General features: G+C 34.4%; 1 protein-coding gene and 3 long non-coding RNA genes across 5 annotated transcripts; 2 read left to right on the forward strand and 2 right to left on the reverse strand.

The window, feature by feature from the left end:
* Positions 1–2698: 2698 nt before the first annotated feature.
* Positions 2699–3997, reverse strand: LOC112325566 (uncharacterized). Of its 2 annotated transcripts, none has more exons than XR_002979552.2 (2): positions 3091–3997; positions 2699–2997 (listed from the first exon to the last, which is right to left on the reverse strand). It is a non-coding gene; the product is annotated as an uncharacterized LOC112325566 (long non-coding RNA). The 2 variants fall into 2 exon arrangements; XR_008058654.1 differs by having other exon boundaries at positions 2699–3000.
* A 1904-nt stretch (positions 3998–5901) lies between these two features.
* LOC18096645 (mediator of RNA polymerase II transcription subunit 15a) lies at positions 5902–13905 on the forward strand. Its single transcript, XM_024592271.2, has 4 exons — positions 5902–6675; positions 12788–12899; positions 13542–13620; positions 13718–13905. Exons 1-4 carry the CDS (start codon positions 6527–6529, stop codon positions 13753–13755), a joined length of 378 nt encoding a protein of 125 aa, XP_024448039.1. The 5' UTR covers positions 5902–6526; the 3' UTR covers positions 13756–13905.
* LOC127905036 (uncharacterized) lies at positions 6582–21727 on the reverse strand. Its single transcript, XR_008058655.1, has 2 exons — positions 21578–21727; positions 6582–6794 (listed from the first exon to the last, which is right to left on the reverse strand). It is a non-coding gene; the product is annotated as an uncharacterized LOC127905036 (long non-coding RNA).
* Positions 11883–12589, forward strand: LOC112325564 (uncharacterized). Its single transcript, XR_002979550.2, has 3 exons — positions 11883–11978; positions 12088–12288; positions 12405–12589. It is a non-coding gene; the product is annotated as an uncharacterized LOC112325564 (long non-coding RNA).
* Positions 21728–22158: the final 431 nt, after the last annotated feature.

Consider the following 22158-nt stretch of genomic DNA (forward strand, 5'->3'; position numbering starts at 1 on the left):
GAAATATTTTCATATGATTGAAATCCATTATGATCACGCATTATCAATATCATTTGTATCTATAAAAAAAAAAAGAATTTTTCCTACTTAATTCATTTCCATTTCTTTTTTTTTTCATGTGAATGGATATATGAGTCTTGATGTTTTTCTTTTTTGAATGAAAAACATTAAATTATTGATTTTATTTTCGGTATCAAAATTACCGAATGTGGTTTCATGCATGATGAGCTTCCGTAAAATCACCTCACCGATGAACAATGACAGGAAAGTATATAGGAGATAAATATATATAACCCAGTCCATATAATTTAATAAAATTGATTAATAAACCCTTGTAATTTAAAGATAGCTTTGAGTTATTGCTGTGCTCTAATGATGAAGATGTAGGAAAACGATCTCCCTTCTGCTGTCTGGAGCTGGGATTCCTCTCCCTGTAAGAACAAGCAACATCTTATCTGGGTTGTTGTTAGTGGCCCTTCATCGACCCATTAGTGGGTGGATTTTAAGCATAAAGGGGATTTTTTTTTAAAAAAAAAAAGAAAGAAAGAAAGGGGGGGGGGGGGGGGGGGGGGGCATCATCACGTGAAAAGCAAGGAGCTTGCCACCCATTATAGAGTGTGGATATACCACTTTCTCTTGTATCATATCTTCCACAAATCTAAAGTAATTGATGAGAAAGTGGATATATCACTTTCTCTTTTTTATAGCACTACTGGCGAAGATGATTTAAAGCATTAAAAGGTTGTGAACGCGGATGCTTGACTTGCTGTGTGCCCTTTTGATTTTTAAGCACAACCATGCAGTAATTTCCTGGTGATTTCCTTATGCATATTGGTGGTCTTCCAGAATCTTTTTCCAAACAACTCTCATATTGTTTGATGAATTATTTTATTTATTCCCGTTCAAATGTTTTCATACATGAATACTGTAGAGTATATATTGCAGTGTGAGATAAGGTTAGCTCATTGCATTTTCATAAATTGAAAGGATTTCTCTTCTTTTCTTTGTCAATTACAGCACATGCATGGAGGTGTTCTTGCTCAGAGTAAATGCTATTGTAATGTTTTCACAAAGACTCCCTGTTTTGCAACTAATTCACTTATATATCTTGGAACATAGCCATAAATGAAGGGTTCTTCTGATTCAACAAAATTACTATTTGATGTTTATGTATTTTGATGTTGTATATTACTTGACTGACACTTGCTTATGTCATTATTTGTTTTTACTTTTTGCTAATGATTCCTCACATTTCTAATATTAGCGTGGCTAGTGAGTTCAGGGTTCTTGCTCGCTGCTACTAACTTCTCTATACTTTGCGTGGTCTAAAATCTTAGCTCAAAAAACCTATTGGCAAGCATATAACCTGTTAAAATCCCTCCAACACTTAACTACAATAATTTGTTAACTGCATGATACCTAATAAACTAATCACAGCTCCTAGAACATTCAGAATTCTATTATGCTTTTGGAGTTGTAAACTAGTCTTCATCCATGTATATAATTTAGATAGCAATTTTTTTTTATATAATTTATAAAACCTGAAATCATTCCTGGGCATTATTGACAGATAGTCAACGTATTCTTTACTATTTTCATCATAGCTATTTCTATAAAAACTGGATTAATGCACCGTTTATAGTATTAAAAACCAGAGAAACAAGCTTTTTCTATATATAAAATTTGGGTAAAAAACTGTATCTATTCAAATCATTTTTTTGGATCAAACAGTGGCCCTATAAAATACTTAAACTAACAACTTCTAACTTTGTTGTCTAATTGTCAACCTGATACTTCTATACCATTAAACAACCACTAAGCAATCATATTTTCATGATCTATACCACTAAGCAATTATATTTTCTAAATATAATATTTTTTTTATCTTGAAATAAAGAAAACATAATGTTACCTCACTACAACATTTAATAGTTTACCCACGTTAAAAATATTCAAATTAGTTTTGTTGGCATGTAAACCTCACCAAACAATTTGCGTGGACCGTATTGACTGGGAGTCAATTATTGTCGTAATTGATGAGAAAGTAGATATACCACTTTCTCTTCTTTATAGCACTCCTGGCCAAGATGAGTAATTTCCTGGTAATTTCCTTATGCATACTGGTGGGCTTCCAGAATCTTTTTCCAAACAATCCTCGTTAGACACTGCTCGTGGATTAACCTGGAGTAAGATTTGTATCATGGTTTTTTATCATGTTAAGGTAAACTTGGATCAACCTAATTTTATGTGTATGTGTCTAAACGACATTGTTTTTTATATATAAACATAAATATGAATCTCGAGCTCTTTTATAACCTGAGCTCTTTTATAATCTTAAAAGATAGTATATTAATACTCGTCGAACGATTATCCACCAAGATATAATTTATCTTCTTTTAATCAATATATCTTTTAATAAAAAAATATTGTTAAAAAAGTTTTGATCCAAACAACAAGTGTTCATCATTAAAAAATATCTATATGGTGCATACAACTTGAGACAAGTTGAAAGAGTTAGTCATGACAGGTTTAATAGGAGTTTTCTTTATAGTTTTCTCATTTTTTATGTTAAATTAGGAAGAGATCAATAAGAAACTGAACTTGAAGTTGGACTCTATTATTGTTAACTTCTTGATCAGAATACTCCAACATGATGGTCAGTGCAAAAAATTAAAAAAAAAAAATGGCGAAAACAAAGTAATTAAACAAGACTGATTTAGGATTCCAAAGATAAATATAGTTACAACACTTCTCTATTGAAACGATCAACAATAAGGCTAAGCTATGAGGTCAACACACTAAAAAGCACCCATTAGCTGGACACAATCAAGAAAATTGCCGACAAGTTTCGAACTAACACAATTTTGGGCCAAGAATGCAAGAAGCAAACCACTGATTCCCCCACCAGCAACCACAACAAATTCAGTGCTCCCATGCTAAGATCCTCTGAAGTTGGAGAACCAGCGAATTTAATACAAGGCTTCAACACTCCGAAGCCTGCTAGAGAAATATGAAAGCAAAATAAGTAGCATTAAACAACAGCCATTTCATCAGTTTTAATTTTAGTTTAACACAATAATATGAACCAACCTTGATTCTCAGAGGCACCCAGCTAATTCATTAGCCTTCAAATCAAGACTTTGCAATTCTTTAAAAGGCAGAAACAAAGATGCGTTGAGAACCCACTCGCCTAACCCCCAATCCCCAGCACCCCCAAGAGAGAGTTGGGTCACTGGCCTTTCAGTGGTATCGCACACGATCCTAGACCACGCACAACAATTACTGCCCAGGTATTTCAACAGTTATGGCTTGTGTGGGTTTTGGTTCACGATGGAGATGATGGATACAATAATGTATTTCGACAACAAAACTTTCAATTCTTGTGAATGGCTCTCCAACTAAAGAGTTCTTTATGGGAAAGGGATTGCGAAGAGGGGACTCTTTGTCAACATCTCTTTTCAATATAGCAACTGAGGGTCTTAGTAGAATGCTAAAAAGAGATGTGATTTGGGACTTATAAAAGGTATTTGTTTTGGTCACTTTCAGTTTGTAGATGATACACTCATCTTCAGTTCATATGATTTTCCATCTCTTCAAAACATCAAAAGAACTATGTAATGTTTTGAGTTGATTTCTAGGCTGAAGGTTAATTTCCGCAAGAGCTCAATCACTAGAACTATTGTTTCTTCTTCAACTGCTAGCAATCTAATATGTAGGATGGAGGGGATGCCATTTAAGTATTTGGGCCTGCCTATTTGTGCATCTTCATCTCATGTGGAAAACTATTGTTAATAGAATCAATAGCAAGTTGGCACTTATCTATTGGTGAGAGAGTGTGCTTGCTTAAATCAATTATAAATAATCTCCCTATCTGCAACCTTTCTCTATTTCCTATCACTTCCACTGTCGCTACCAAAATTGAGAAACATATCATATATTCTTTCTTTGGTTCTTAGGAGGAAGGAGGGAAAAAACTATGCAATGTTAAATGGGCATCGGTGGTTCCTCCAAAAAAAACAAAAAGGGCTGGGTATAAACTACATTATTGATAAAAAATCATGGGTTAATAACACTTCCATGACAATCAAAGAGATATGTATTTTCCCTATTAATTTCTCAAGTTACCATGATGAGAGTGTGATGTGACTCCAAGAAATGTAGGATATGTTAGGTATACAATGTCTCTGTGATATGGACATAATCATTTTTGGTATGTCAAATTCTTACTATTTCACTCTTAAGAGTAGAAAGATGTAGTTCGTTGGACTACCACCAAGGCTTAACAACAATAATAAAAAGAAAATAAAAACATGTGAAAGGAAAAGGACTTGATCTTATAAGCCCAAATGATTTTAAAATGATTTTGAGAATGAGGTTTATAAAGAGTTTGTTGTATTTGCTTTACCTAAAAACGTTTTAGAGAAAGCACTTGAAGATGTTTTTCCTTTCAAGGTTCATAATTCCTTACCCTGTTATATTCAACATGAAATAGATTTGATCCCTAGTGTTATAGTGACCTCTTGGTTTCAAGCAAGAAACACACTTCAATATCATTATGCGTTATTGTATTCCTAATAGAGGCCCTCTTAGCAGACATACCCAACCCACAACTATTCCAGATTAAAATCTTCATTGATAAATTATTTTAAACCATACAAAGTTATTCCAGAATAAAAATCCTCAAATTCTACCACCCTCAATTCTCATCATCAACAACAGCATACATACAAACAAGTGATCAATAGTGTTGATGAAAAATAAATCAATAGTGATCAAGTGACGAGGACTAGAGTAAGATTCGCGCCATTGTAAGCTTGACAAGCTTCGCCTCCTCTAACTGTAACGAAAGATTCAGTGCCTAATCTCTGGACGGAGAAGGGGACGCCCTTGTTATGTACACGTTTGCTCTAAATGGTTCGATGATGCTCATTTTAAACATATCATGTCAAGTTGTGAATTTCGTACCGGTTAGTGTTTTATTTTTTTTATTGAAACAGTATATTTTGGTTTTGGAGCATTTTAGTGTGCTGTTTCGAGATTATACTGTTTATATATATATATATAAACTTAATAAATATAATTTCAATTCAAATTTAAAGATAAACTAACTTGAAATTATTCAATTTAAATTTCAAACATAAAAAAAAAGAGTTGAATCGATATGATCCGATCAACTAGATAGGTTCAAAACTAGTAAGAATAGAGTTTGACTCAAAAAAAAGTTTAAGAAAGAAAGAGAAGGACTGTATTGTGATTGATTGAGTTGAAAGTTAAGAGCATGCGGAAGTGGAAAACAAATGGCGTTGTTCACTTCACCCCAAAGGCGTACCTGTGCATCTAGTTAGGAAGAACATTTTATAACCTACCTCAAGGTCGAGTATGATCAGGGTTATTGTGTTGTTTATTTCGAGAAAGATGTGCCTGTAAATTTAATCTTATTTCAACAAGAATTGTTAACTTGATTCTTATCAGTCTGCTCATTAGAGTTGATGACAACATGAAATATTCATGGTTAATGCTCGTCGTTTTCTTCTTCTTTTTCCTAGCTTAAAACATCCTAGACAATCTCTTTGGGATGGGTTATTGTTTGTGGCCTCTTCATGTTCTATTTGCTGGGGTATTTAGACTGCTGATATTCATCGGGGGATTGAAAAGCCTTGTTTTATGACTTTGTTTTGTTTTCTTCTTCTTTCTTTATTCTTTTGGGGATTAAACCATTTGTTTTGTATTTCCTCTTTCTATTTACACTCTTTGCTCCCTACAACATTTATTCTTTCAGAAAAGTAAATACATACATAAATAACAACAGGAGGCGAGGGGGAGGGGGTTTGACAGTATGTATTTGCTTGCGAGTAAAAAATGTTAAGCACTTGAAAAAGGTCGTGTGCTGAATCTAAATTGGTAAGATGTGATATACTGATATCTAGAGAGATAACTTAATCTATCTATTGAAGTAAAGCATTTAAATACGTATACAATGTTATTGGAACATTAAATATCTATTTGATCAGAATCTGTGAACCTCTAAAACCACAATGAATACAAATGCAAGTTTGTCATTGTAAACATTGCATCGATGGTGTATCACAAGTGTTGCTCGAAAACATCAAGTTAAAATTGAAGCACCATGAGTTTCTCTATGGCTTGGTTTACCAACACTCACCATCAGTTGGTGCGGCAAGTTATGAACTAGCTGGCTAGTTTTTAGCTTCCTTGGTTTTAGAAGCACCATGAAGATTCAGGCCCAAATCTTGCTTATAATACCCGAATACCCAAGATCCTAGCACCTTGCCCTGAATGGTCGAGGATATTTGTTATGGCTGTTCAGATTTTATGCATCCATATTTGGTAGAATTCTTTAATAAAGTACATGCTATTAGATGGAAGTTCTCTTTAAATCTATTCAAGTCTGAATAAACTGATATTCCAATTTTCATGACTTTGATGTGCTCTTACTCTGCTGCTGTTCCTGACTTTATTTTTAGGGTCTATTCTAACATGCAATATTATTTATTTATTTATTGTCATGATAGAAGTGATTTTTTTGGTTGGCCATAACCCCATGGATGCCAATAATTGGAGGCCCACTGCCCCAGGCGGAGAACCTGTCATTGACACGGGTGATTGGAGAATTCAATTGCAGCCTGACTCACGGAAAAGAATAGTCGACAAAATGTAAGTATGTGTTTCCTAATATGTGCAAGTGCTGCAAAATAGTAAATTTTTTATTTATATGAAAGAAAAGTAGAAGGGCAAAAGGTTAATTAAAATTAGCTGGACTGCCATGAGGCAACCTCAAGTATCACACACTCTTTTTTTTGTTTTTTTTTTTCATCTTTTCATGTGTTTCTCACAAGAAGCGAACTTGAGGGAACGTAAAGTGCTGGGAAGAGTTGAGAATAATTGGGAGGCTTAACCTAATGGTTAGTCAACCTTTTCTATATATATAGGTAGGGCAATATACAATAGTAATGGTGGAGGTTACCACACAAGAGTATGTCTACAATATTTCCTATATACAATATTTCCTATATAAGTACATTCTATAATATGCCCCCTCAAGCTGAGGGTGGAGGATCAACCCGAAGCTTGAAACAAAAAGCAGTAAACGAAGAAGTAGGAAGTGGCTTAGTGAAGACATCGGCAAGTTGATCCTGGGAGGAAATAAAACGAATCTGAATCTCCTTCTTTGCAACTCTATCTCGAACAAAATGATAATCGACCTCAACATGTTTTGTGCGAGCATGAAAAACAGGATTCACAGACAAATAAGTGGCACCAAGGTTGTCACACCAGATAATAGGAGCAGAAGTAGACGGAATCTGGAGATCTATTAATAAATACTGAAGCCAGATAACCTCAGCAGTGCCATCAGCTAAGGCTTTGTACTCAACCTCAGTAGAAGAGTGAGCAACTGTGCGTTGCTTACCGGATTTCCATGAAATCGGCGTCTGACCAAAAAACACAAGGTAACCACCCGTAGATTTTCTGTTCTCAACACTGCCTGCCCAATCTGCATCTGTAAAACCATGTAAGGCAAAAGAAGAACTGCGAGTAATATGTAAGCCATGTGATGTCATACCCTGAAGATAACGCAAGATGCGTTTCACGGCAGCCCAATGAGAATCTGTAGAAGCATGCATAAACTGACAGACTCTGTTAACAGCAAAGCAAATATCTGGACGCATAAAAGTGAGATACTGAAGAGCACCCACAATTTGACGAAAGCAGGTAGCATCAGAAAACAATGGATCGGGTAAAATGGTAGCTTTGGATGTAGAGATAGGGGTATCAGCAGGTTTGCAAGATAACATACCAGCCCGAGTGAGAATGTCAAGTATATATTTATGCTGGCGGAGCATAAGAACCATACTAGTAGACTGAACCTCAATACCCAAAAAGTAATGAACAGAACCCAAGTCGCGAAGCTTGAATTCTGAGCTCAGTAGCTGAATGAGGCGTTGGAGCAGAAGAGAGTTACTACCCGTAAGCAGAATATCATCAACATAGACCAGAAGATAACAAATATCAACACCAACAGAGAATATAAATAATGAGGTATCCACCTTAGAGGCACGGAAACCAATAGATAACAGGAAATCATTTAGACGAGTGTACCAAGCCTGCGAAGCCTGTTTTAAACCATATAGAGATTTATGCAATCGGCACACATGAGAGGGGAGAGCAGAATCAACAAAACCTGGAGGTTGTTTCATGTAGACCTCCTCATCAAGAACACCATTGAGGAAGGCATTATGGATGTCAAGCTGATGAATTTTCCAACCACACGAAACTGCAATGGAGAAGACTAATCTGACGGTCGCCTGTTTGATGACCGGACTAAAGGTTTCAGAGTAATCAATACCTTCTTGCTGAGTGAAACCTCTAGCAACCAGACGCGCCTTATACCTCTCGATGCTGCCATCAAATCTGCGTTTAATCTTGTATACCCACCGACTACCAATAACATTCATGGAGGGATGAAACGACACTAAGGTCCAAGTTCTGTTTGCGTGTAAGGCTTGAATTTCCTCACGCATAGCACTATGCCACGCCTCATATCTGTTAGCATCATTAAAAACAAGTGGCTCATGAGAGGGAGGAGAAACTACCCGGCTGAAGGAGACAGCAGAGGCTGCGGTAGTGGTTGTGGACAGCGCTGTCTTGGGCTGCCTTGGACGAAGAACCATGGGATGTTGACGAGCAGCTAGGCATGGAGAAGTGTGACCTGTACCTGGAAGAGGCTGAAGAGGATATGAGGAGAGGTCTACACAGAGCTGTAGACCAGCTGGAGAAGCAGTGGAGGGACTGGTCGGCACTGCAGACACTGGTGAGGCTGCTGCAGAACTGGGATGAGCTGATGCAGAACCGGGCTGCTCTGTTGCAGCAGACCTGAGAATATGCACATCCGGTGATGGAGAACCTGTACCTGCACAATGATCATTGGAAAGACAAGCATATGGTGACAATATGGTAGTGTGGGATGGTGATGAAGGGGTGGCAGAATCAATGGGCAAAGGGGTAGTCTGGTGGGGTGCGGCAGAGGGCAGAATTGGGTTGTGGTTGGGGCCGGTTTGGTAAGTAGTAGGCTGAAAGGATGGAGGAGGGTGCAAGGATGGAAGATAGGTAGGTGGGGTGGGAGGTACTGGTGAGGATGTTACCTGTTCAAACTTCGCAAAAGGAAAGACATTTTCATGAAAACGAACATGATGGGAGACATAAATATGAGCAGACTCTAAGTCAAGACAACGATAACCAAGATGAGATGAGCTATAACCTAAAAACACACAAGGAGAAGACCGAAAATCTAATTTATGAGCATGATATGGACGCAAAAAGGGAAAAAAGACACCCAAAAGTACGTAGGAAGTTATAATCAGGAGTGCGTCGAAACAGACACTCAAATGGAGATGTATTTTGGAGAACAAGAGTAGGCATGCGATTAATAAGGTAGACCGATGATTCAAAAGCATAGTTCCAAAATCGCAATGGGGCATTACACTGGCCTAAAAGGGTTAGGCCAGTTTCGACAATATGTCGTTGACGACGTTCAACAGTGCCATTTTGTTCATGAGTATGAGGACAAATTAACCGATGATGAATACCAATGGTCTGAAAAAATTTATTTAATTTACGATATTCACCGCCCCAATCAGTTTGACCAGATTTAATTTTAAGAGAAAACTGACGCTCAACAAGTGTTTGAAAACGTTGAAAAGTGGAAAAAACATCAGATTTCGCAACAAGCGGATAATACCATATATGTTTGGTATGCGCATCGACAAAAAATAACAAAATAGCGGAAGCCATCAGAAGAAAACATAGGGGCAGGACCCCAAACATCACTAAAAATTAATTCAAGTTGGGCAGAAGTTTTGTGACCCGTAGGTCGTAATGACAAACGGGATGACTTTCCGAAAGGACAAGCTTGACACTGAGTAAGAGAATGTCTAGAAGTACATACGATTTTATTGCTGGAAACTAACAAATTGAAAATGCGAGGGGTTGGATGACCCAAACGACGATGCCACAGGTCGGCAGTCGCGGAGATGCAAGGAGACCAAAAAGCTTGAGGAACTGACGTGGCAGAAGACTCGGAGAGGACATAAAGGCCATCATGACTCTGACCGGAAAGGAGAACTTCCTTGGTGATGAGATCCTTCACATAAAACATAGAAGCGTGAAATTCAAAATAAACATGATTATCACGACAGAATTTTTGAACAGATAACAACGGTTTGGTAATGTGAGGCACATGGAGAACATTAGATAATGTAAACATGCGTTTTGGGGAATGTAATTTAGTATGTTCAATATGGGATATGTCAAGGCCCTTACTGTCACCAGCATGCAAATAATCATTACCAAGATAGGGTGCAGAATCGATCAGAGTTCCAAGATCAGGTGTGACGTGTTGATTTGCGCCGGTGTCGGGGAACCAAGTCGCAACAGAGATATTCCCAACAGCAAGATGAGCAGAAGGCTACAGAGAGCTGCTACGAAACTAGGAACAATGGGGAGTTGTGTGCCCAAAACTGGAGCACAATTGGCAGCATACATGCTGCTGTCCAGACCACTGCCCAGCACTGGAATTGCGCCTGGTTTGCTGTCAGTGGTTTGGTCGCCAATCTGCCGCAGATTGGCCCCTGTTCTGGGGAGTGGAACGGTTGTTGTGGGGATGCCAATTACCTCTAGAGCGACCCCTGTTGCGGCTGAAATTGGGGCTGTGATGAGACATAGCATGGTGTGCAGAAAAATGTGGTGTTGGCAGCAGAGGTGGCTGCTGTGGCAGAGAAGAAGAAGACAGCAGAGAAGGAGCGGCAGCCATGGAATGGAAAGAGTTCTTGTGCAGAAATTCATGGGTAAGAAGGTGGCTGTGAAGATCAGCATAGGATAGCGGTTCTGTCTTGGTTATGAGACTCGTTACCAAGTCTTTGAACTCACCACGAAGGCCACGAAACACATAAAGATTGAAATCTTCAAGAGACATGGGGCGACCAGCAGCAGCCAATTCGTCAAATAACAATTTGGCTTGTTGCATGTATAGACTAACCGATGAGTCACCTTGCCGAAGGTCTTGAAAGGAGCCATGGAGTTGCATGGTGCGAGAATTAGACGGAGAGGCAAGCACTTTCTCAAGAATGCGCCAAACACAATGCGAAGTAGAACAATCTACCACGAGATGCAACAAATCCACGGAGAGAGAGGAGAGCAAAGCCCTCAAAATAAGTTGATCCTGTTGCTTCCAACGAAGAAAAGAAGGGCTGATGATGGCGGAAGAACCAGCAAAGCTGTCAAAAATATGAGATGGAGGACACGGCACGGAACCGTCAACAAAGTGAAAAACACCTTGACCAAGGAGATATGGCTTCATCTGCATTCTCCAATAGAGATAATTTGTGTTCGTAAGTTTTAGCGAAACAACTTGGTGAGTTTCGCTAAAGGAACAATAGCTGTAGCGTGAGTTCCCATGAGAGGTAAAGGAACGGCAGGGACTTGGGAGGAAGAATCAGAGACAAGCTCTACAGGTGGAGGCTGCTGTGGAGAAGAAAGGGCACTAGCGGCAGCAGCTTGGGGAGGGCTGGCCGGCTGTGCTGCACTACCTGTGGAGAGGGAGAAGTCGGCGGCAGCAGTAGAATCCATGTAGAGAAAGTAAAGAGAGGGCCGGCTGCAAAGGGAGGAAGGGAGAAAAGAGTTCTGACGGCAGAAGGCTCTGATACCAAGTTGAGAATAATTGGGAGGCTTAACCTAATGGTTAGCCAACCCTTTCTATATATATAGGTAGGGCAATATACAATAGTAATGGTAGAGGTTACCACACAAGAGTATGTCTACAATATTTCCTATATACAATATTTCCTATATAAGTACATTCTATAGTAGGAAGTAATTTTTTTTGGAACTTCTTCTGTAATCTCTTCTTTCAATGATGACCTCTTGGATGGCTGCATGAAGCTTGTTCTGCTTTAAATTTCAAGGTTAATCTATTGCTATGAGCATACGTGTTTCAATTTAAAACTTGAGTTGCAAATGAACTTAAATGAATGGTGTTGGATATGGGCCTTCTATTTGTTTTAACTTCTACAGGGTTGAAATGATAGTGATCTTAAAGTAGAAAAGCAGCAGACAAAAATCAATTAGCCACAATGGTGTATGGCTTCCTAGTTTCTCAGCATAAAGTTGAATGTTTTGTTGACCTCTCTACATTCAAAATCATATAGACAGCTACTGCTGGCACTTGCAGTAGCCAATGAGCACTATAGAGTATATATTGCAGCGTGAGATAAGGTTATCTCATTGCATTTTCATAAATTAAAGGGATTTCTCTTCTTTTCTTTGCCAATTATAGTGCATGTATAAAAGTTTTCTTACTCAGAGTAAATGCTATTGTATTGTTTTCACAGAGTTCCCCTGGTTTGCAACTAATTCACTTGTATATCTTGGAGCATAGCCATAAATGGAAGGTTCTTCCAGTTCAAGAAAATTAACCATGAAGCTCATAACTAGAATTTTAGACAGAAGGGTGGCCAAGTGAACTCCTATACCCTGTACCTCTGGAATAATACGGGGAAAGGAAGTAAAAATAGATATATGTATTCTGATGCCATATATTACTTGACCGACACTTGGCTATATCATTATTTGTTTTTACTTTTTGCCAATGATTCCGTTGTATGCATTTCTGATATTGGTGTGGTGTATGAGTTCACAGTTCTTTCTCACTGCTGCTAACTTCTCTATACCTGCCTTGTCGTTAAAAATTAAATGTAATGTCTTACATGTGCAGAATAGAGATATTAAAGAGGCATCTTCCGTTTTCTGGTCAAGAGGGATTACAAGAACTCAAGAAAATTGTTGTACGGTTTGAGGAAAAGATTTATACTGCCGCCACCAATCAGGTATTCGGCTAATGTTAGGTTCAATAATTTTGATATTCTCTAGACATGAATATACACATGCATAAGTATGTGGATTTATGCGTGTACACGTGTGTGTAGTGTGTCCACACTTCCTCACTAGTCATTCTGTAGAAGTTCACATCTTTTCGTTAGTTCTCTTTACAAGTGTTTTATTTAGAGTGACCAGGGTCATTTTCAAGTACAAGGGAAGTGTGCAAAATGCAAATAACGAATCAATACATAAATAATTAAATAAAAAGAGAGGACACCGAAGTATATGTTAGGAATCTCGTAAGCTATATATTAGGAATGGATAATCTGAATACATTGGCTTTCCTAGTGTAAAACTAAGTCTATAGGATGATAAATGTAAGGTAGTAATTGATTCCTATTCTATGGGAATGACTGTAAATGCACTTGAATAAATATATGATATGATCAATAATACAATTCATTCCAGCAAATTCTATTCTCTCTTCATAGTTTTTCTATTCTCTCTTCATAGTTTACAGTATATCCTCACAGACAATGCAAATACAGAAAGCCTAGTATATTAGTAAGAGCATATATCCCTCCTTCCCCTTCTCTTGTAACATGGACTGCTCAGAGATCTAATGTTTTGTTATTGATATCTAATTTTAGTCTGATTATCTGCGTAAAATATCTCTGAAAATGCTTACAATGGAGACCAGGTCTCAAAATACCATACCCACTGGCAATGGTAATGCAGCCAAGCATTGAATTAATTCTAAACATCCTTACCTTTTGTTTTATATTGCTATGTATATACCATGCTTTAATCAAAACATATAATGCAGGAATATCTGCAGATGGCCATTCCCAAAGCGAAAACTAATCTTCCCTAGAATTACAAGGTGCCATTTCTACAGTGAGACACTGAACAGTGAAAGAGTGTTTTGTTTTGGTTGTTTTGTTGCTGATAACTTGATCTTTTAAATCTTTTCCCTGTACTTTTACATTATGCAATAATCTGGTCCCTTCATTAGTTTTTTGTCGGTCAAATGTTGAGCTGTCAGCGATATTTCCTAAGATTGTTCCACTAACTTGACGGTAAAATGTCATTAAAAACTCAATTAATTATTTAAAATACTTGAGGGATTAATTTGTTTGTTTCACAAAAAACAGACTAATTATATAAAATAGAATTTTACTCCAATTTTCACCATCATATTCGTGAGTGTTTACTTGTAAATATTTTGGAAGGAACTGGTTTATGTTTTGCGCAACATAAAAAAAGTAGTGGATTAATCTTAGATTCCTCTCATCTTGACTTCTTATCTATATCAAGTTAATTTATCAAGTTTAAAATTAACTAACGTAAAAATTATCCTAACATAACATAGTTAATGTGATGGGTTCAAAGTTAATATTAATGAAAATATATTAGATGAATCTAGATTTCATAGTTTAATTCTTCAAAACCACAACATGAATAATAATAAAATACACTACAAGATTTAACAGTTTTACCGATGGAATTTTTCCGTCGGTGTAAGACACATATTCCATCGGTAATTATATTACCGACGGAATCAAAGACGGAAATGATCCGTCGGTGAATCATTCGTCGGTAATGTTTTGTCCGTCGGTAAATCCGTTGGTAATAGAATTACCGACGGATTTACTGAAGGAACAGACGCGTCGGTAATAATTTTTTATTACCAACGGAATTACCGAAGGATTTACCGACGGAATTACCGACGGAAATTCCGTCGGTAATTATTGAAAAATATTTTAAAAAAAATTCATTTTATAAAATTATAAAATAATTAAATTAACATAAATTAACACTGTATAATATATACTCAAAATGCTTGGAAAAAAGAATAAGAAAATCAATTCAAACAAATTTGCAACAAATAAATAAAATAAAAAAATAAATTCAACTAAAAAAATTCATATGAAAAAAATGAAGTTGCAATTGCTAAAAATTTTAAAATCCTATAAATAAATCTACTAAAAATTGATCTCATATGAAAAAAAATCTCACAACAACATTTATACAATTATTAAGAACAAAAACAATTAAAAATAAAATAAAAAACAAATATAGTGAAAAAAATCATGAAAAAAGAAGAAAAAAGAAAAATCTTACCTTAATGTAGTTGCAAGTGAAGCTAAGGAGAGAAAAAAAATTTCATTAAGCATATTAATTAAAAAAAACTAAGAGGATAAAAGAAGAAAGAAGAAGATGACATACCAAAGCATGGAGGAAAAGAGAAGGAGATGAGGAGAGAAAAGAAGAGAAAAAAATAGATAAGAAATGATATTTTTTACATAAAGTGAAGAAGAAGAAGAAGAAGAAATACCTTAATGATGTTTTTTACATATAGTGAAGAAGAAGTAGAAGTAGAAGAACAAGAAGAAGAAGAAGAATAATAATAAGAAACAGGTTTGTCTCTTGTGAAATAAGGGCATTCAGGCTTTTTATTGGGACGCTTTACCGACGGATTTACCGACGAATAATTAAATATTAATATTTTTTAATTATTCCATCGGTAATATTTAATTTAAATTTTTAATTTCGTAAAATTTTTTCAGAAACCGCCAAAAAATTACCGACGATTTTTCAATCCGTCGGTGATTCCGTCTGTAATATTTAAATGAAAATTTTAAATTAATTGAATTTTTTCAGAAAACCACCAAATAACATCGACGACTTTTCAATCCGTCGGTGATTTACTCTCTGGAAAATACCGACGGAATTTTCCATCGGTGATTCCCTTTGTAATTAACATGATGAACAGTGTTCACAATTTACCAACAAATTTACCGATGGAATAAATTTCGTCGGTAATTTCGTTGGTAAAAATGACACGTCATTATTTTTTTTTTGCTTTGTTTTAATTTTTTTTCCCACGGTAATTCCCTCGGTATATACCGAGGGAATATTTCCTCGGTATTTCCCTCGGAAATTTACCGACGGAAATATTCCCTCGGTATTTCCGTTTGTATTTATCAATTTTCTGGTAGTGATAGTTGTTTGTAAAATTAAACACTAATTAAATATTAAGATATTTATTTGAGACTGCAATAAGTAAACTGAAATGTGATCAATTCAAAATCAAACAAATATTAAAGGATAAAACTAGAGAAAAGCCTAAAAGGATTCAATTGAAAAAACAAATACAAGGTAGGGTCCAAAAACAAAGGAACAATATGACATTGTTATTAAACTTCATCCAGATCTCTTGCCTTGATTTCTTACATAGCATAGGTTTAAAATTAATTCACAAAGGAGTTGTCTATACATGACCTAGTTCACTTGAATAATAAAAGCATGGTTTGGATTTTAAGAAAAAAAATCAAGATGATAATTTTTTTTAATATTAAGATGACAATATACTAAATCAACTCGAGTTTCGCGGTTTAACTCATTAAATACGCAACCTAGATCATAAACTCCATTAGGCTTAAAAATTATTTTTTATATAATGATACAATAACTAAAATAGACACTTATAAAATTGAGATCTTAACAAATTTAGTGATATTTGTTAGAGGCTTTGATAACTACATATAAAAAAAATTAAAAACAAATTATGATAATCAATTTAAAATCAACAAAATATTAAAGTGAAATTGGAAGGAAAAAAAGAGCAAAAATCATTCAATCAAAAGAAGAAAAAATTAGAAGATAGAATTTTATTTTTTGAACAAGAGGGGAGGATATGAATAGTGAAGTAGGAGGGAAAAGCTAACTTTTTTAGTATAATTAATAATTTTTAATTAAATTAAAATCTTTATCTCATACAATTAAACCCAAAAGGAGTTAAATAAAAAAAAGGGAAGAAAATTTCTAAAGACCGAATTGTAAAAAAATGAAAGGAAAAAAAATGAAAAAACACCAAATCAAGAAGCGAAAAAATATAAAGATCAATTTAAAAAAAACAAAAAAAAATATAAAGAGAAGGAAGTAGAGAAACATAACTTTTTTTAGTATAGTAGTTTATTTCTAATTAAATTGAAAACTTTATCTCATATAATTAGGCCAAAAAAGAATTAAACAAAAAAATAAGGACTAATTTGTAAAAACAAAAAAAACAGAACCAAATCAAAAAGGAAAAAAAAACTAATTTTTTAAAAATAAAGTGTTTCGCTATTCATATAAAAATGAAACATTACTATAGTATCCAACTAAACAAGTGATCTACACTACAGGCTATCTTAATTTTTTTAAAGCAAAAAAAAAAAGAAACGTTTCAGCGTTGTCAGAAAATATTTTTTAAAAAACATATATGGGTACAAGAGAGGAGAGATTTGGTTTGAGAATGCATGTTAAAAATCTAAACATGAACTAAAACAAAGTGGAAAAAAAAGTAAAAAAAAAAACCCTAAAAGAGATCACTTATTCATTATAGATCATGAGGTAAAACACTATGGATTAACATAATATATTTACTTTTTACCCTTCTCTACACAAAACAATTGCCTTGCTAACGGGGTAAAGTTATCTTTTTCAATGGATCTAAAGGTTATTTGTAAATTGATTGGGAATAATTTAGTAGGTTTACTCTTTTTTTGCACATTAAAACTATATCATTGCCCTTGTAAGCAAAAAAATAATTTGCCTTTTTCTTAAGGTTCATTTTTTCTTTTCTATTTTATTTGCACAGTTAAATAACATCAATACCCTTGAGAGTTCAAAAATATTGACCTTGACATGAGGCATTTTTTAATTTTTTCCATGTTTTGTATATTGTCAAATGACAAAGTTAACTTTAGAATAAAATAATCTAAAGTTGAAATGGGATAGCGTTTTCATCTTTGCAATATAGTTTTTTTTGTAATATTTAGATGCTTTTAGGCGTTATTTAGTAATTTAAAGTATTGAAATATTAATAAATCAATAAAAAAAGGCTGACACATGCGTAACACGTGTCAGCATGTAATTAGTCCACCATGTCATTCAAGAAGCGTGTGATAGTCCAACGTGTAATGTGAAGATGTAGTTGATGGCGTGGCGTGGCGTGGCGTCATATTTATAGTGGTTCGACGGTGATAGAGTCCCCCCCCCCTCCCTTGGGCTTTAATATTCACGCCAAGCCTTTAAAATTTCAATTGTATCCTTCGGATTGTATTTATATTAAGTTTGATTCTTATTATTTTTATTTCTATTTATTTTGATTTTGATGCTTTTTGAAGAAAAAAATTTAAATTTCATCCTTCAGCATTTTATTTCATTTAATTTTTGTGTTAAACTTAGTCTCCATTCTTTTGATTACTATTTTTTGTCATTTACTTTTTTTTTAATTTTGTCCTTTAACATTTTATTTTATTTGCAATTTTGGTCCTTATTTTTTTATTGCTTTTTTGTTTATCATTTTCTTCATTTATTTTGTTTTTCAATGTAATCCCTCACTATTTTATTTCAATGATTTTCTGTATAAGAATTTGTCCTCATGGTTTGGATTTTTATTTTTTTATGATTGAGAATTTTGCTTCATTATCTTTTGTTGTTTGTCATCTACAAGGTAATCCTAGTCTCATAACTCAGTTTACTAATTTTGAGTATCAACTCGTTTTAAGTTTGGTATTTTTTTTTAAGTTCTTTTTGAAAATTAATTTTTTGTTATCATCAACCTTGAGCTATTGGACCTTAAACTTTGTTATTTGTTTTGGTTTTTTTTTTGTAAAGTTATTCCTATCTCATATTCCAAGTCGTGAATAAGTCAAGTTAATCTAGGTTGATTTAATTTTTTTCTTAATTGATTTTTATAATCTTATCATTTGACATTAAATTATTGGCCAATGAGTTTTATGAATTTTGACACTTTTGTCTTAGGGTTTTTTTTCATCTTTTTGTTATTGATTTAACTTTGGTCTTGACTCTTGGCATTGTTTGGATAAAAACATGACTGCCGTAATGAATTTACAGACTTGCAGACTATAAATTATTTCAGTTTCTCTAATCACAGTGGCTATTATCCAACCAATCATCTTGGCAGTTCAAAAGAGAACAATAATAGCGTGAAAAAAGTAGCATGATCTGTCAAATATGCAAGAGTTCATTGCAAAAAGAGAAATTAATGAACATCTAGCAAACAATGCTCAAGCCATCTAAAGCAGACAATGCAAGTTTCTGTATTTTTTTTCCTGCCAATTCCAGACCAAGATAATCAGACCCAATCTGTTGTTCTAGCGAACAATGTTCAAGCCATCTAAAGTAGAGAATGCAAGTTTCTTTCTCTCTTTTATTTCATGTCAATTCCGCACCAAGATAATCAGACCCAATCTATTGTTGTGAATTACAAACGAAAAGAAAAAAGACAATAGAAGCTATCATCAATAAACATAAGCAACCAATGTGCAAGCCACTCAAATTGTTGATAGAAGATGGAAAGGCAAATCTAGTTTCTCATTGCTTCCTTATGAACTCCAGGCTAAAAGTAACAGTTGAACCAATGTCTTCTGAACATAAGATTTAAAGTAGCTGGTGGAAAATTTTCTTTTCAGCATCATAAAAAGTAGAAGAATTGAAAGGGAAACAACAAATGCTAGGCAAATTGAAAGGGAGAAGAATGAACAATGGCATGAAAAGTAACTCTTAAACGAAAGATCAATCATCATATTTTAGACAAAGCCATAGTAAGAAAGTTAAGCATGCCAAAGTTCTCTAAAATGTATGCGTGAGAAAAAAAGGGCGATGTTCATGTAATTGTAACCTAAGTTGTTGATTCCAAGATTAAATTTGAGAGCTTCATCTAGAAATAAAATTGACATGGAATGTTAAAAACAATCAGTTGAGAAATGAAAGAGGCAATGCATGGCTAAACCAATGGAAGCTAATTAAGCTAATGATGTCCCTAGCTAGTAAGCAATTGTTGCCGCAATGACATATGCCTACTTAGAGATAGATTTGAATTTACATATTAGTATTATCATATATTTTGTATTGTCGTTTAAAAAAATAAATATTTTCCTTATATGAAGTTAAGTGTTTTTAATTTTATCATGTAAAATTTATATATTTTTTAAAAAATTAATATAATATACAGTTAAACATCTATAAATTAATATCATTGAGACCATGAAATTTATTAATTAATCAAGATATTATTAATACAATATACACTTATACATTAATCAATAAAAAAATTTCTTTTTCAAAAACATTGAACTTAATACATATATTGCATATTCTGATTATACAAATATTATCTAATCATTAAATTAAATTATGAATTATCATAATTCTATATATTTATTTAAAGAAAACAAGTTCAAGAATTAATGTAGATCAATCTTATTAATTAATAAAAGTCATGTATGTATCTATTTTTGCAAATTGGATGCATACTTAATTAATATTAAGTCAAGCAAAAAATCTATAATTAAAAAGAATATACAAGTGAGCCAAACAACAATATTAAAAACGAATAAGAGGTAGAATATCCCTTAACTAATAGTAAAATTAAGAAGATGATACCAAAGGACATTGTTAGATTGTGAGAAAAAAAAAAGTTTTAAAAAATATCTGTGTACAAGAAAGGAGAGATTTGGTTTGAGAATGCATGCTAAAAATCTAAACATGAACTAAAAATACTCTTTTAAATATTAAAAGCATGAACCATATTGTTCATAATTGACTCTTTCATAAGTGTCATGCTTAATAATTAACATTACTCTTTTAAATATCTGTGTACATGTTTTGTTTTCTTCTTATTTCTTTATTCTTTTGGGGATGCGGTATTTTCCTCTTTCTATTTACACTATTTGCTCCCTACAATATTTATTATTTCAGAGAAGTAAATATATACATAAATAACAAGAACAGGAGGGGAGGGGGAGGGGGGTTTGACAGTAAGTTGTTAAGATCACTTAACAAATCAAGAAAAAGATGAGGCTAAGAAGCAGAATGATATTAGCAGAGAAGAGTCAAGAGAAGAGAGAAATGATATTAGCAGAGAGGAGTTAGAGAAGAGAGAAATGAGATCGAAATTGGACTGCAATCTATTCATATCCAATGTGATCCATACACAGTGCTTTTATAGTGATCAATATTAACTACTAACAGATTAATCCAACTAACTCTAACTAACTAACAAAATTCTACAACTAATAGCAGGTTGCGTGTCCCTGACGTTTGCCTTCCCACAGCAGCCTTCTTCTTGTTGCTGTTTCCCACCATTATTCTGCCATCCTGAATCGTAACAATAATATTTGCTTAGAAGGGAATGCTTCTTTGGTTTTAGAAGCACCATGAAGATTCAGGCCCAAATCTTTGCTTAGAATGCCCGCATACCCAGGATCCTTGCACCTTGTCATGAATGGTTGTGTATATTTGTTATGCATCCATATTTGGCTGAATTCTTTAATAAAGTACATGATATTAGATGGAAGTTCTTTTTAAATCTATTCAAGTCTGAATAAACTGATTTCCATTTTTCATGATCTTGATGTGCTTTTACTCTTCTTGCCGCTCCCGACTTTCTTTTTAGTATCTATTCTAACATGCAATATGATTTTTTTTTCTTTTTCGTTGGTCCACTGTCCCAAGCAGAGAACCTGTCATGGACATGGGTGATTGGAGAATTCAATTGCAGCTTGACTCACGGAAAAGAGTGGTCGACAAAATAGTAAATTTTTTATTTATATGAAAGAAAAGGAGAAGGGCAAAAGGTTAATTAAAATCAGCAGGATTGCCATGAGGCAACCTCAAGTATCACACACCTCTTTTTTTTGTTTTTTTTTTTCATCTTCTCATGTGTTTCTCACAAGAAGCAAACTTGAGGGAACATAAAGTGCTGGGAAGTAATTTTTGTTGGAACTTCTTGTGTAATTTCTTCTTTTGATGATGACCTCTTGGATGGCTGCATGGTAGCATGAGTTGCAACTGAACTTAAATGAATGGTGTTGGATTTGGGCCTTCTATTTGTTTTAACTTCTACAGGGTTGAAATGATAATAATCTTAAAGTAAGAAGCAGACAAAAATCAATTAGCATAAAGTTGAAATGATAGTGATCTTAAAGTAGAAAAGCAGTTGAATGTTGAATGTTATGTTGACCTCTCTACATCCAAAATCATATAGATTGAAAGGAGAAAAGCAGTTGAATGTTGAATGGTGTATGCTACTGCTGGCACTTGCAGTGGCCAATGAATAATGTAGAGTATATATTGCAGTGTGAGATAAGGTTAACTCATTGCATTTTAATAAATTGAAAGGATTTCTCTTCTTTTCCTTGTCAATTACAGCACATGCATAGAAGTGCTCTTGCTCAGAGTAAATGCTATTGT

This window comes from Populus trichocarpa, chromosome 3 (assembly GCF_000002775.5).
Source record: "Populus trichocarpa isolate Nisqually-1 chromosome 3, P.trichocarpa_v4.1, whole genome shotgun sequence".
NCBI classification, from domain to species: domain Eukaryota; kingdom Viridiplantae; phylum Streptophyta; class Magnoliopsida; order Malpighiales; family Salicaceae; genus Populus; species Populus trichocarpa.

Excerpts from the sequence above, each read along its gene's own strand:
- LOC18096645 (XM_024592271.2), top strand. The coding sequence starts at position 6,527 with ATGATAGAAGTGATTTTTTTGGTTGGCCATAACCCCATGGATGCCAAT. Across the intron at positions 6,676-12,787 it reads AAAAGAATAGTCGACAAAAT|AATAGAGATATTAAAGAGGC; the intron begins GTAAGTATGTGT and ends TTACATGTGCAG. Across the intron at positions 12,900-13,541 it reads ATACTGCCGCCACCAATCAG|TCTGATTATCTGCGTAAAAT; the intron begins GTATTCGGCTAA and ends ATCTAATTTTAG.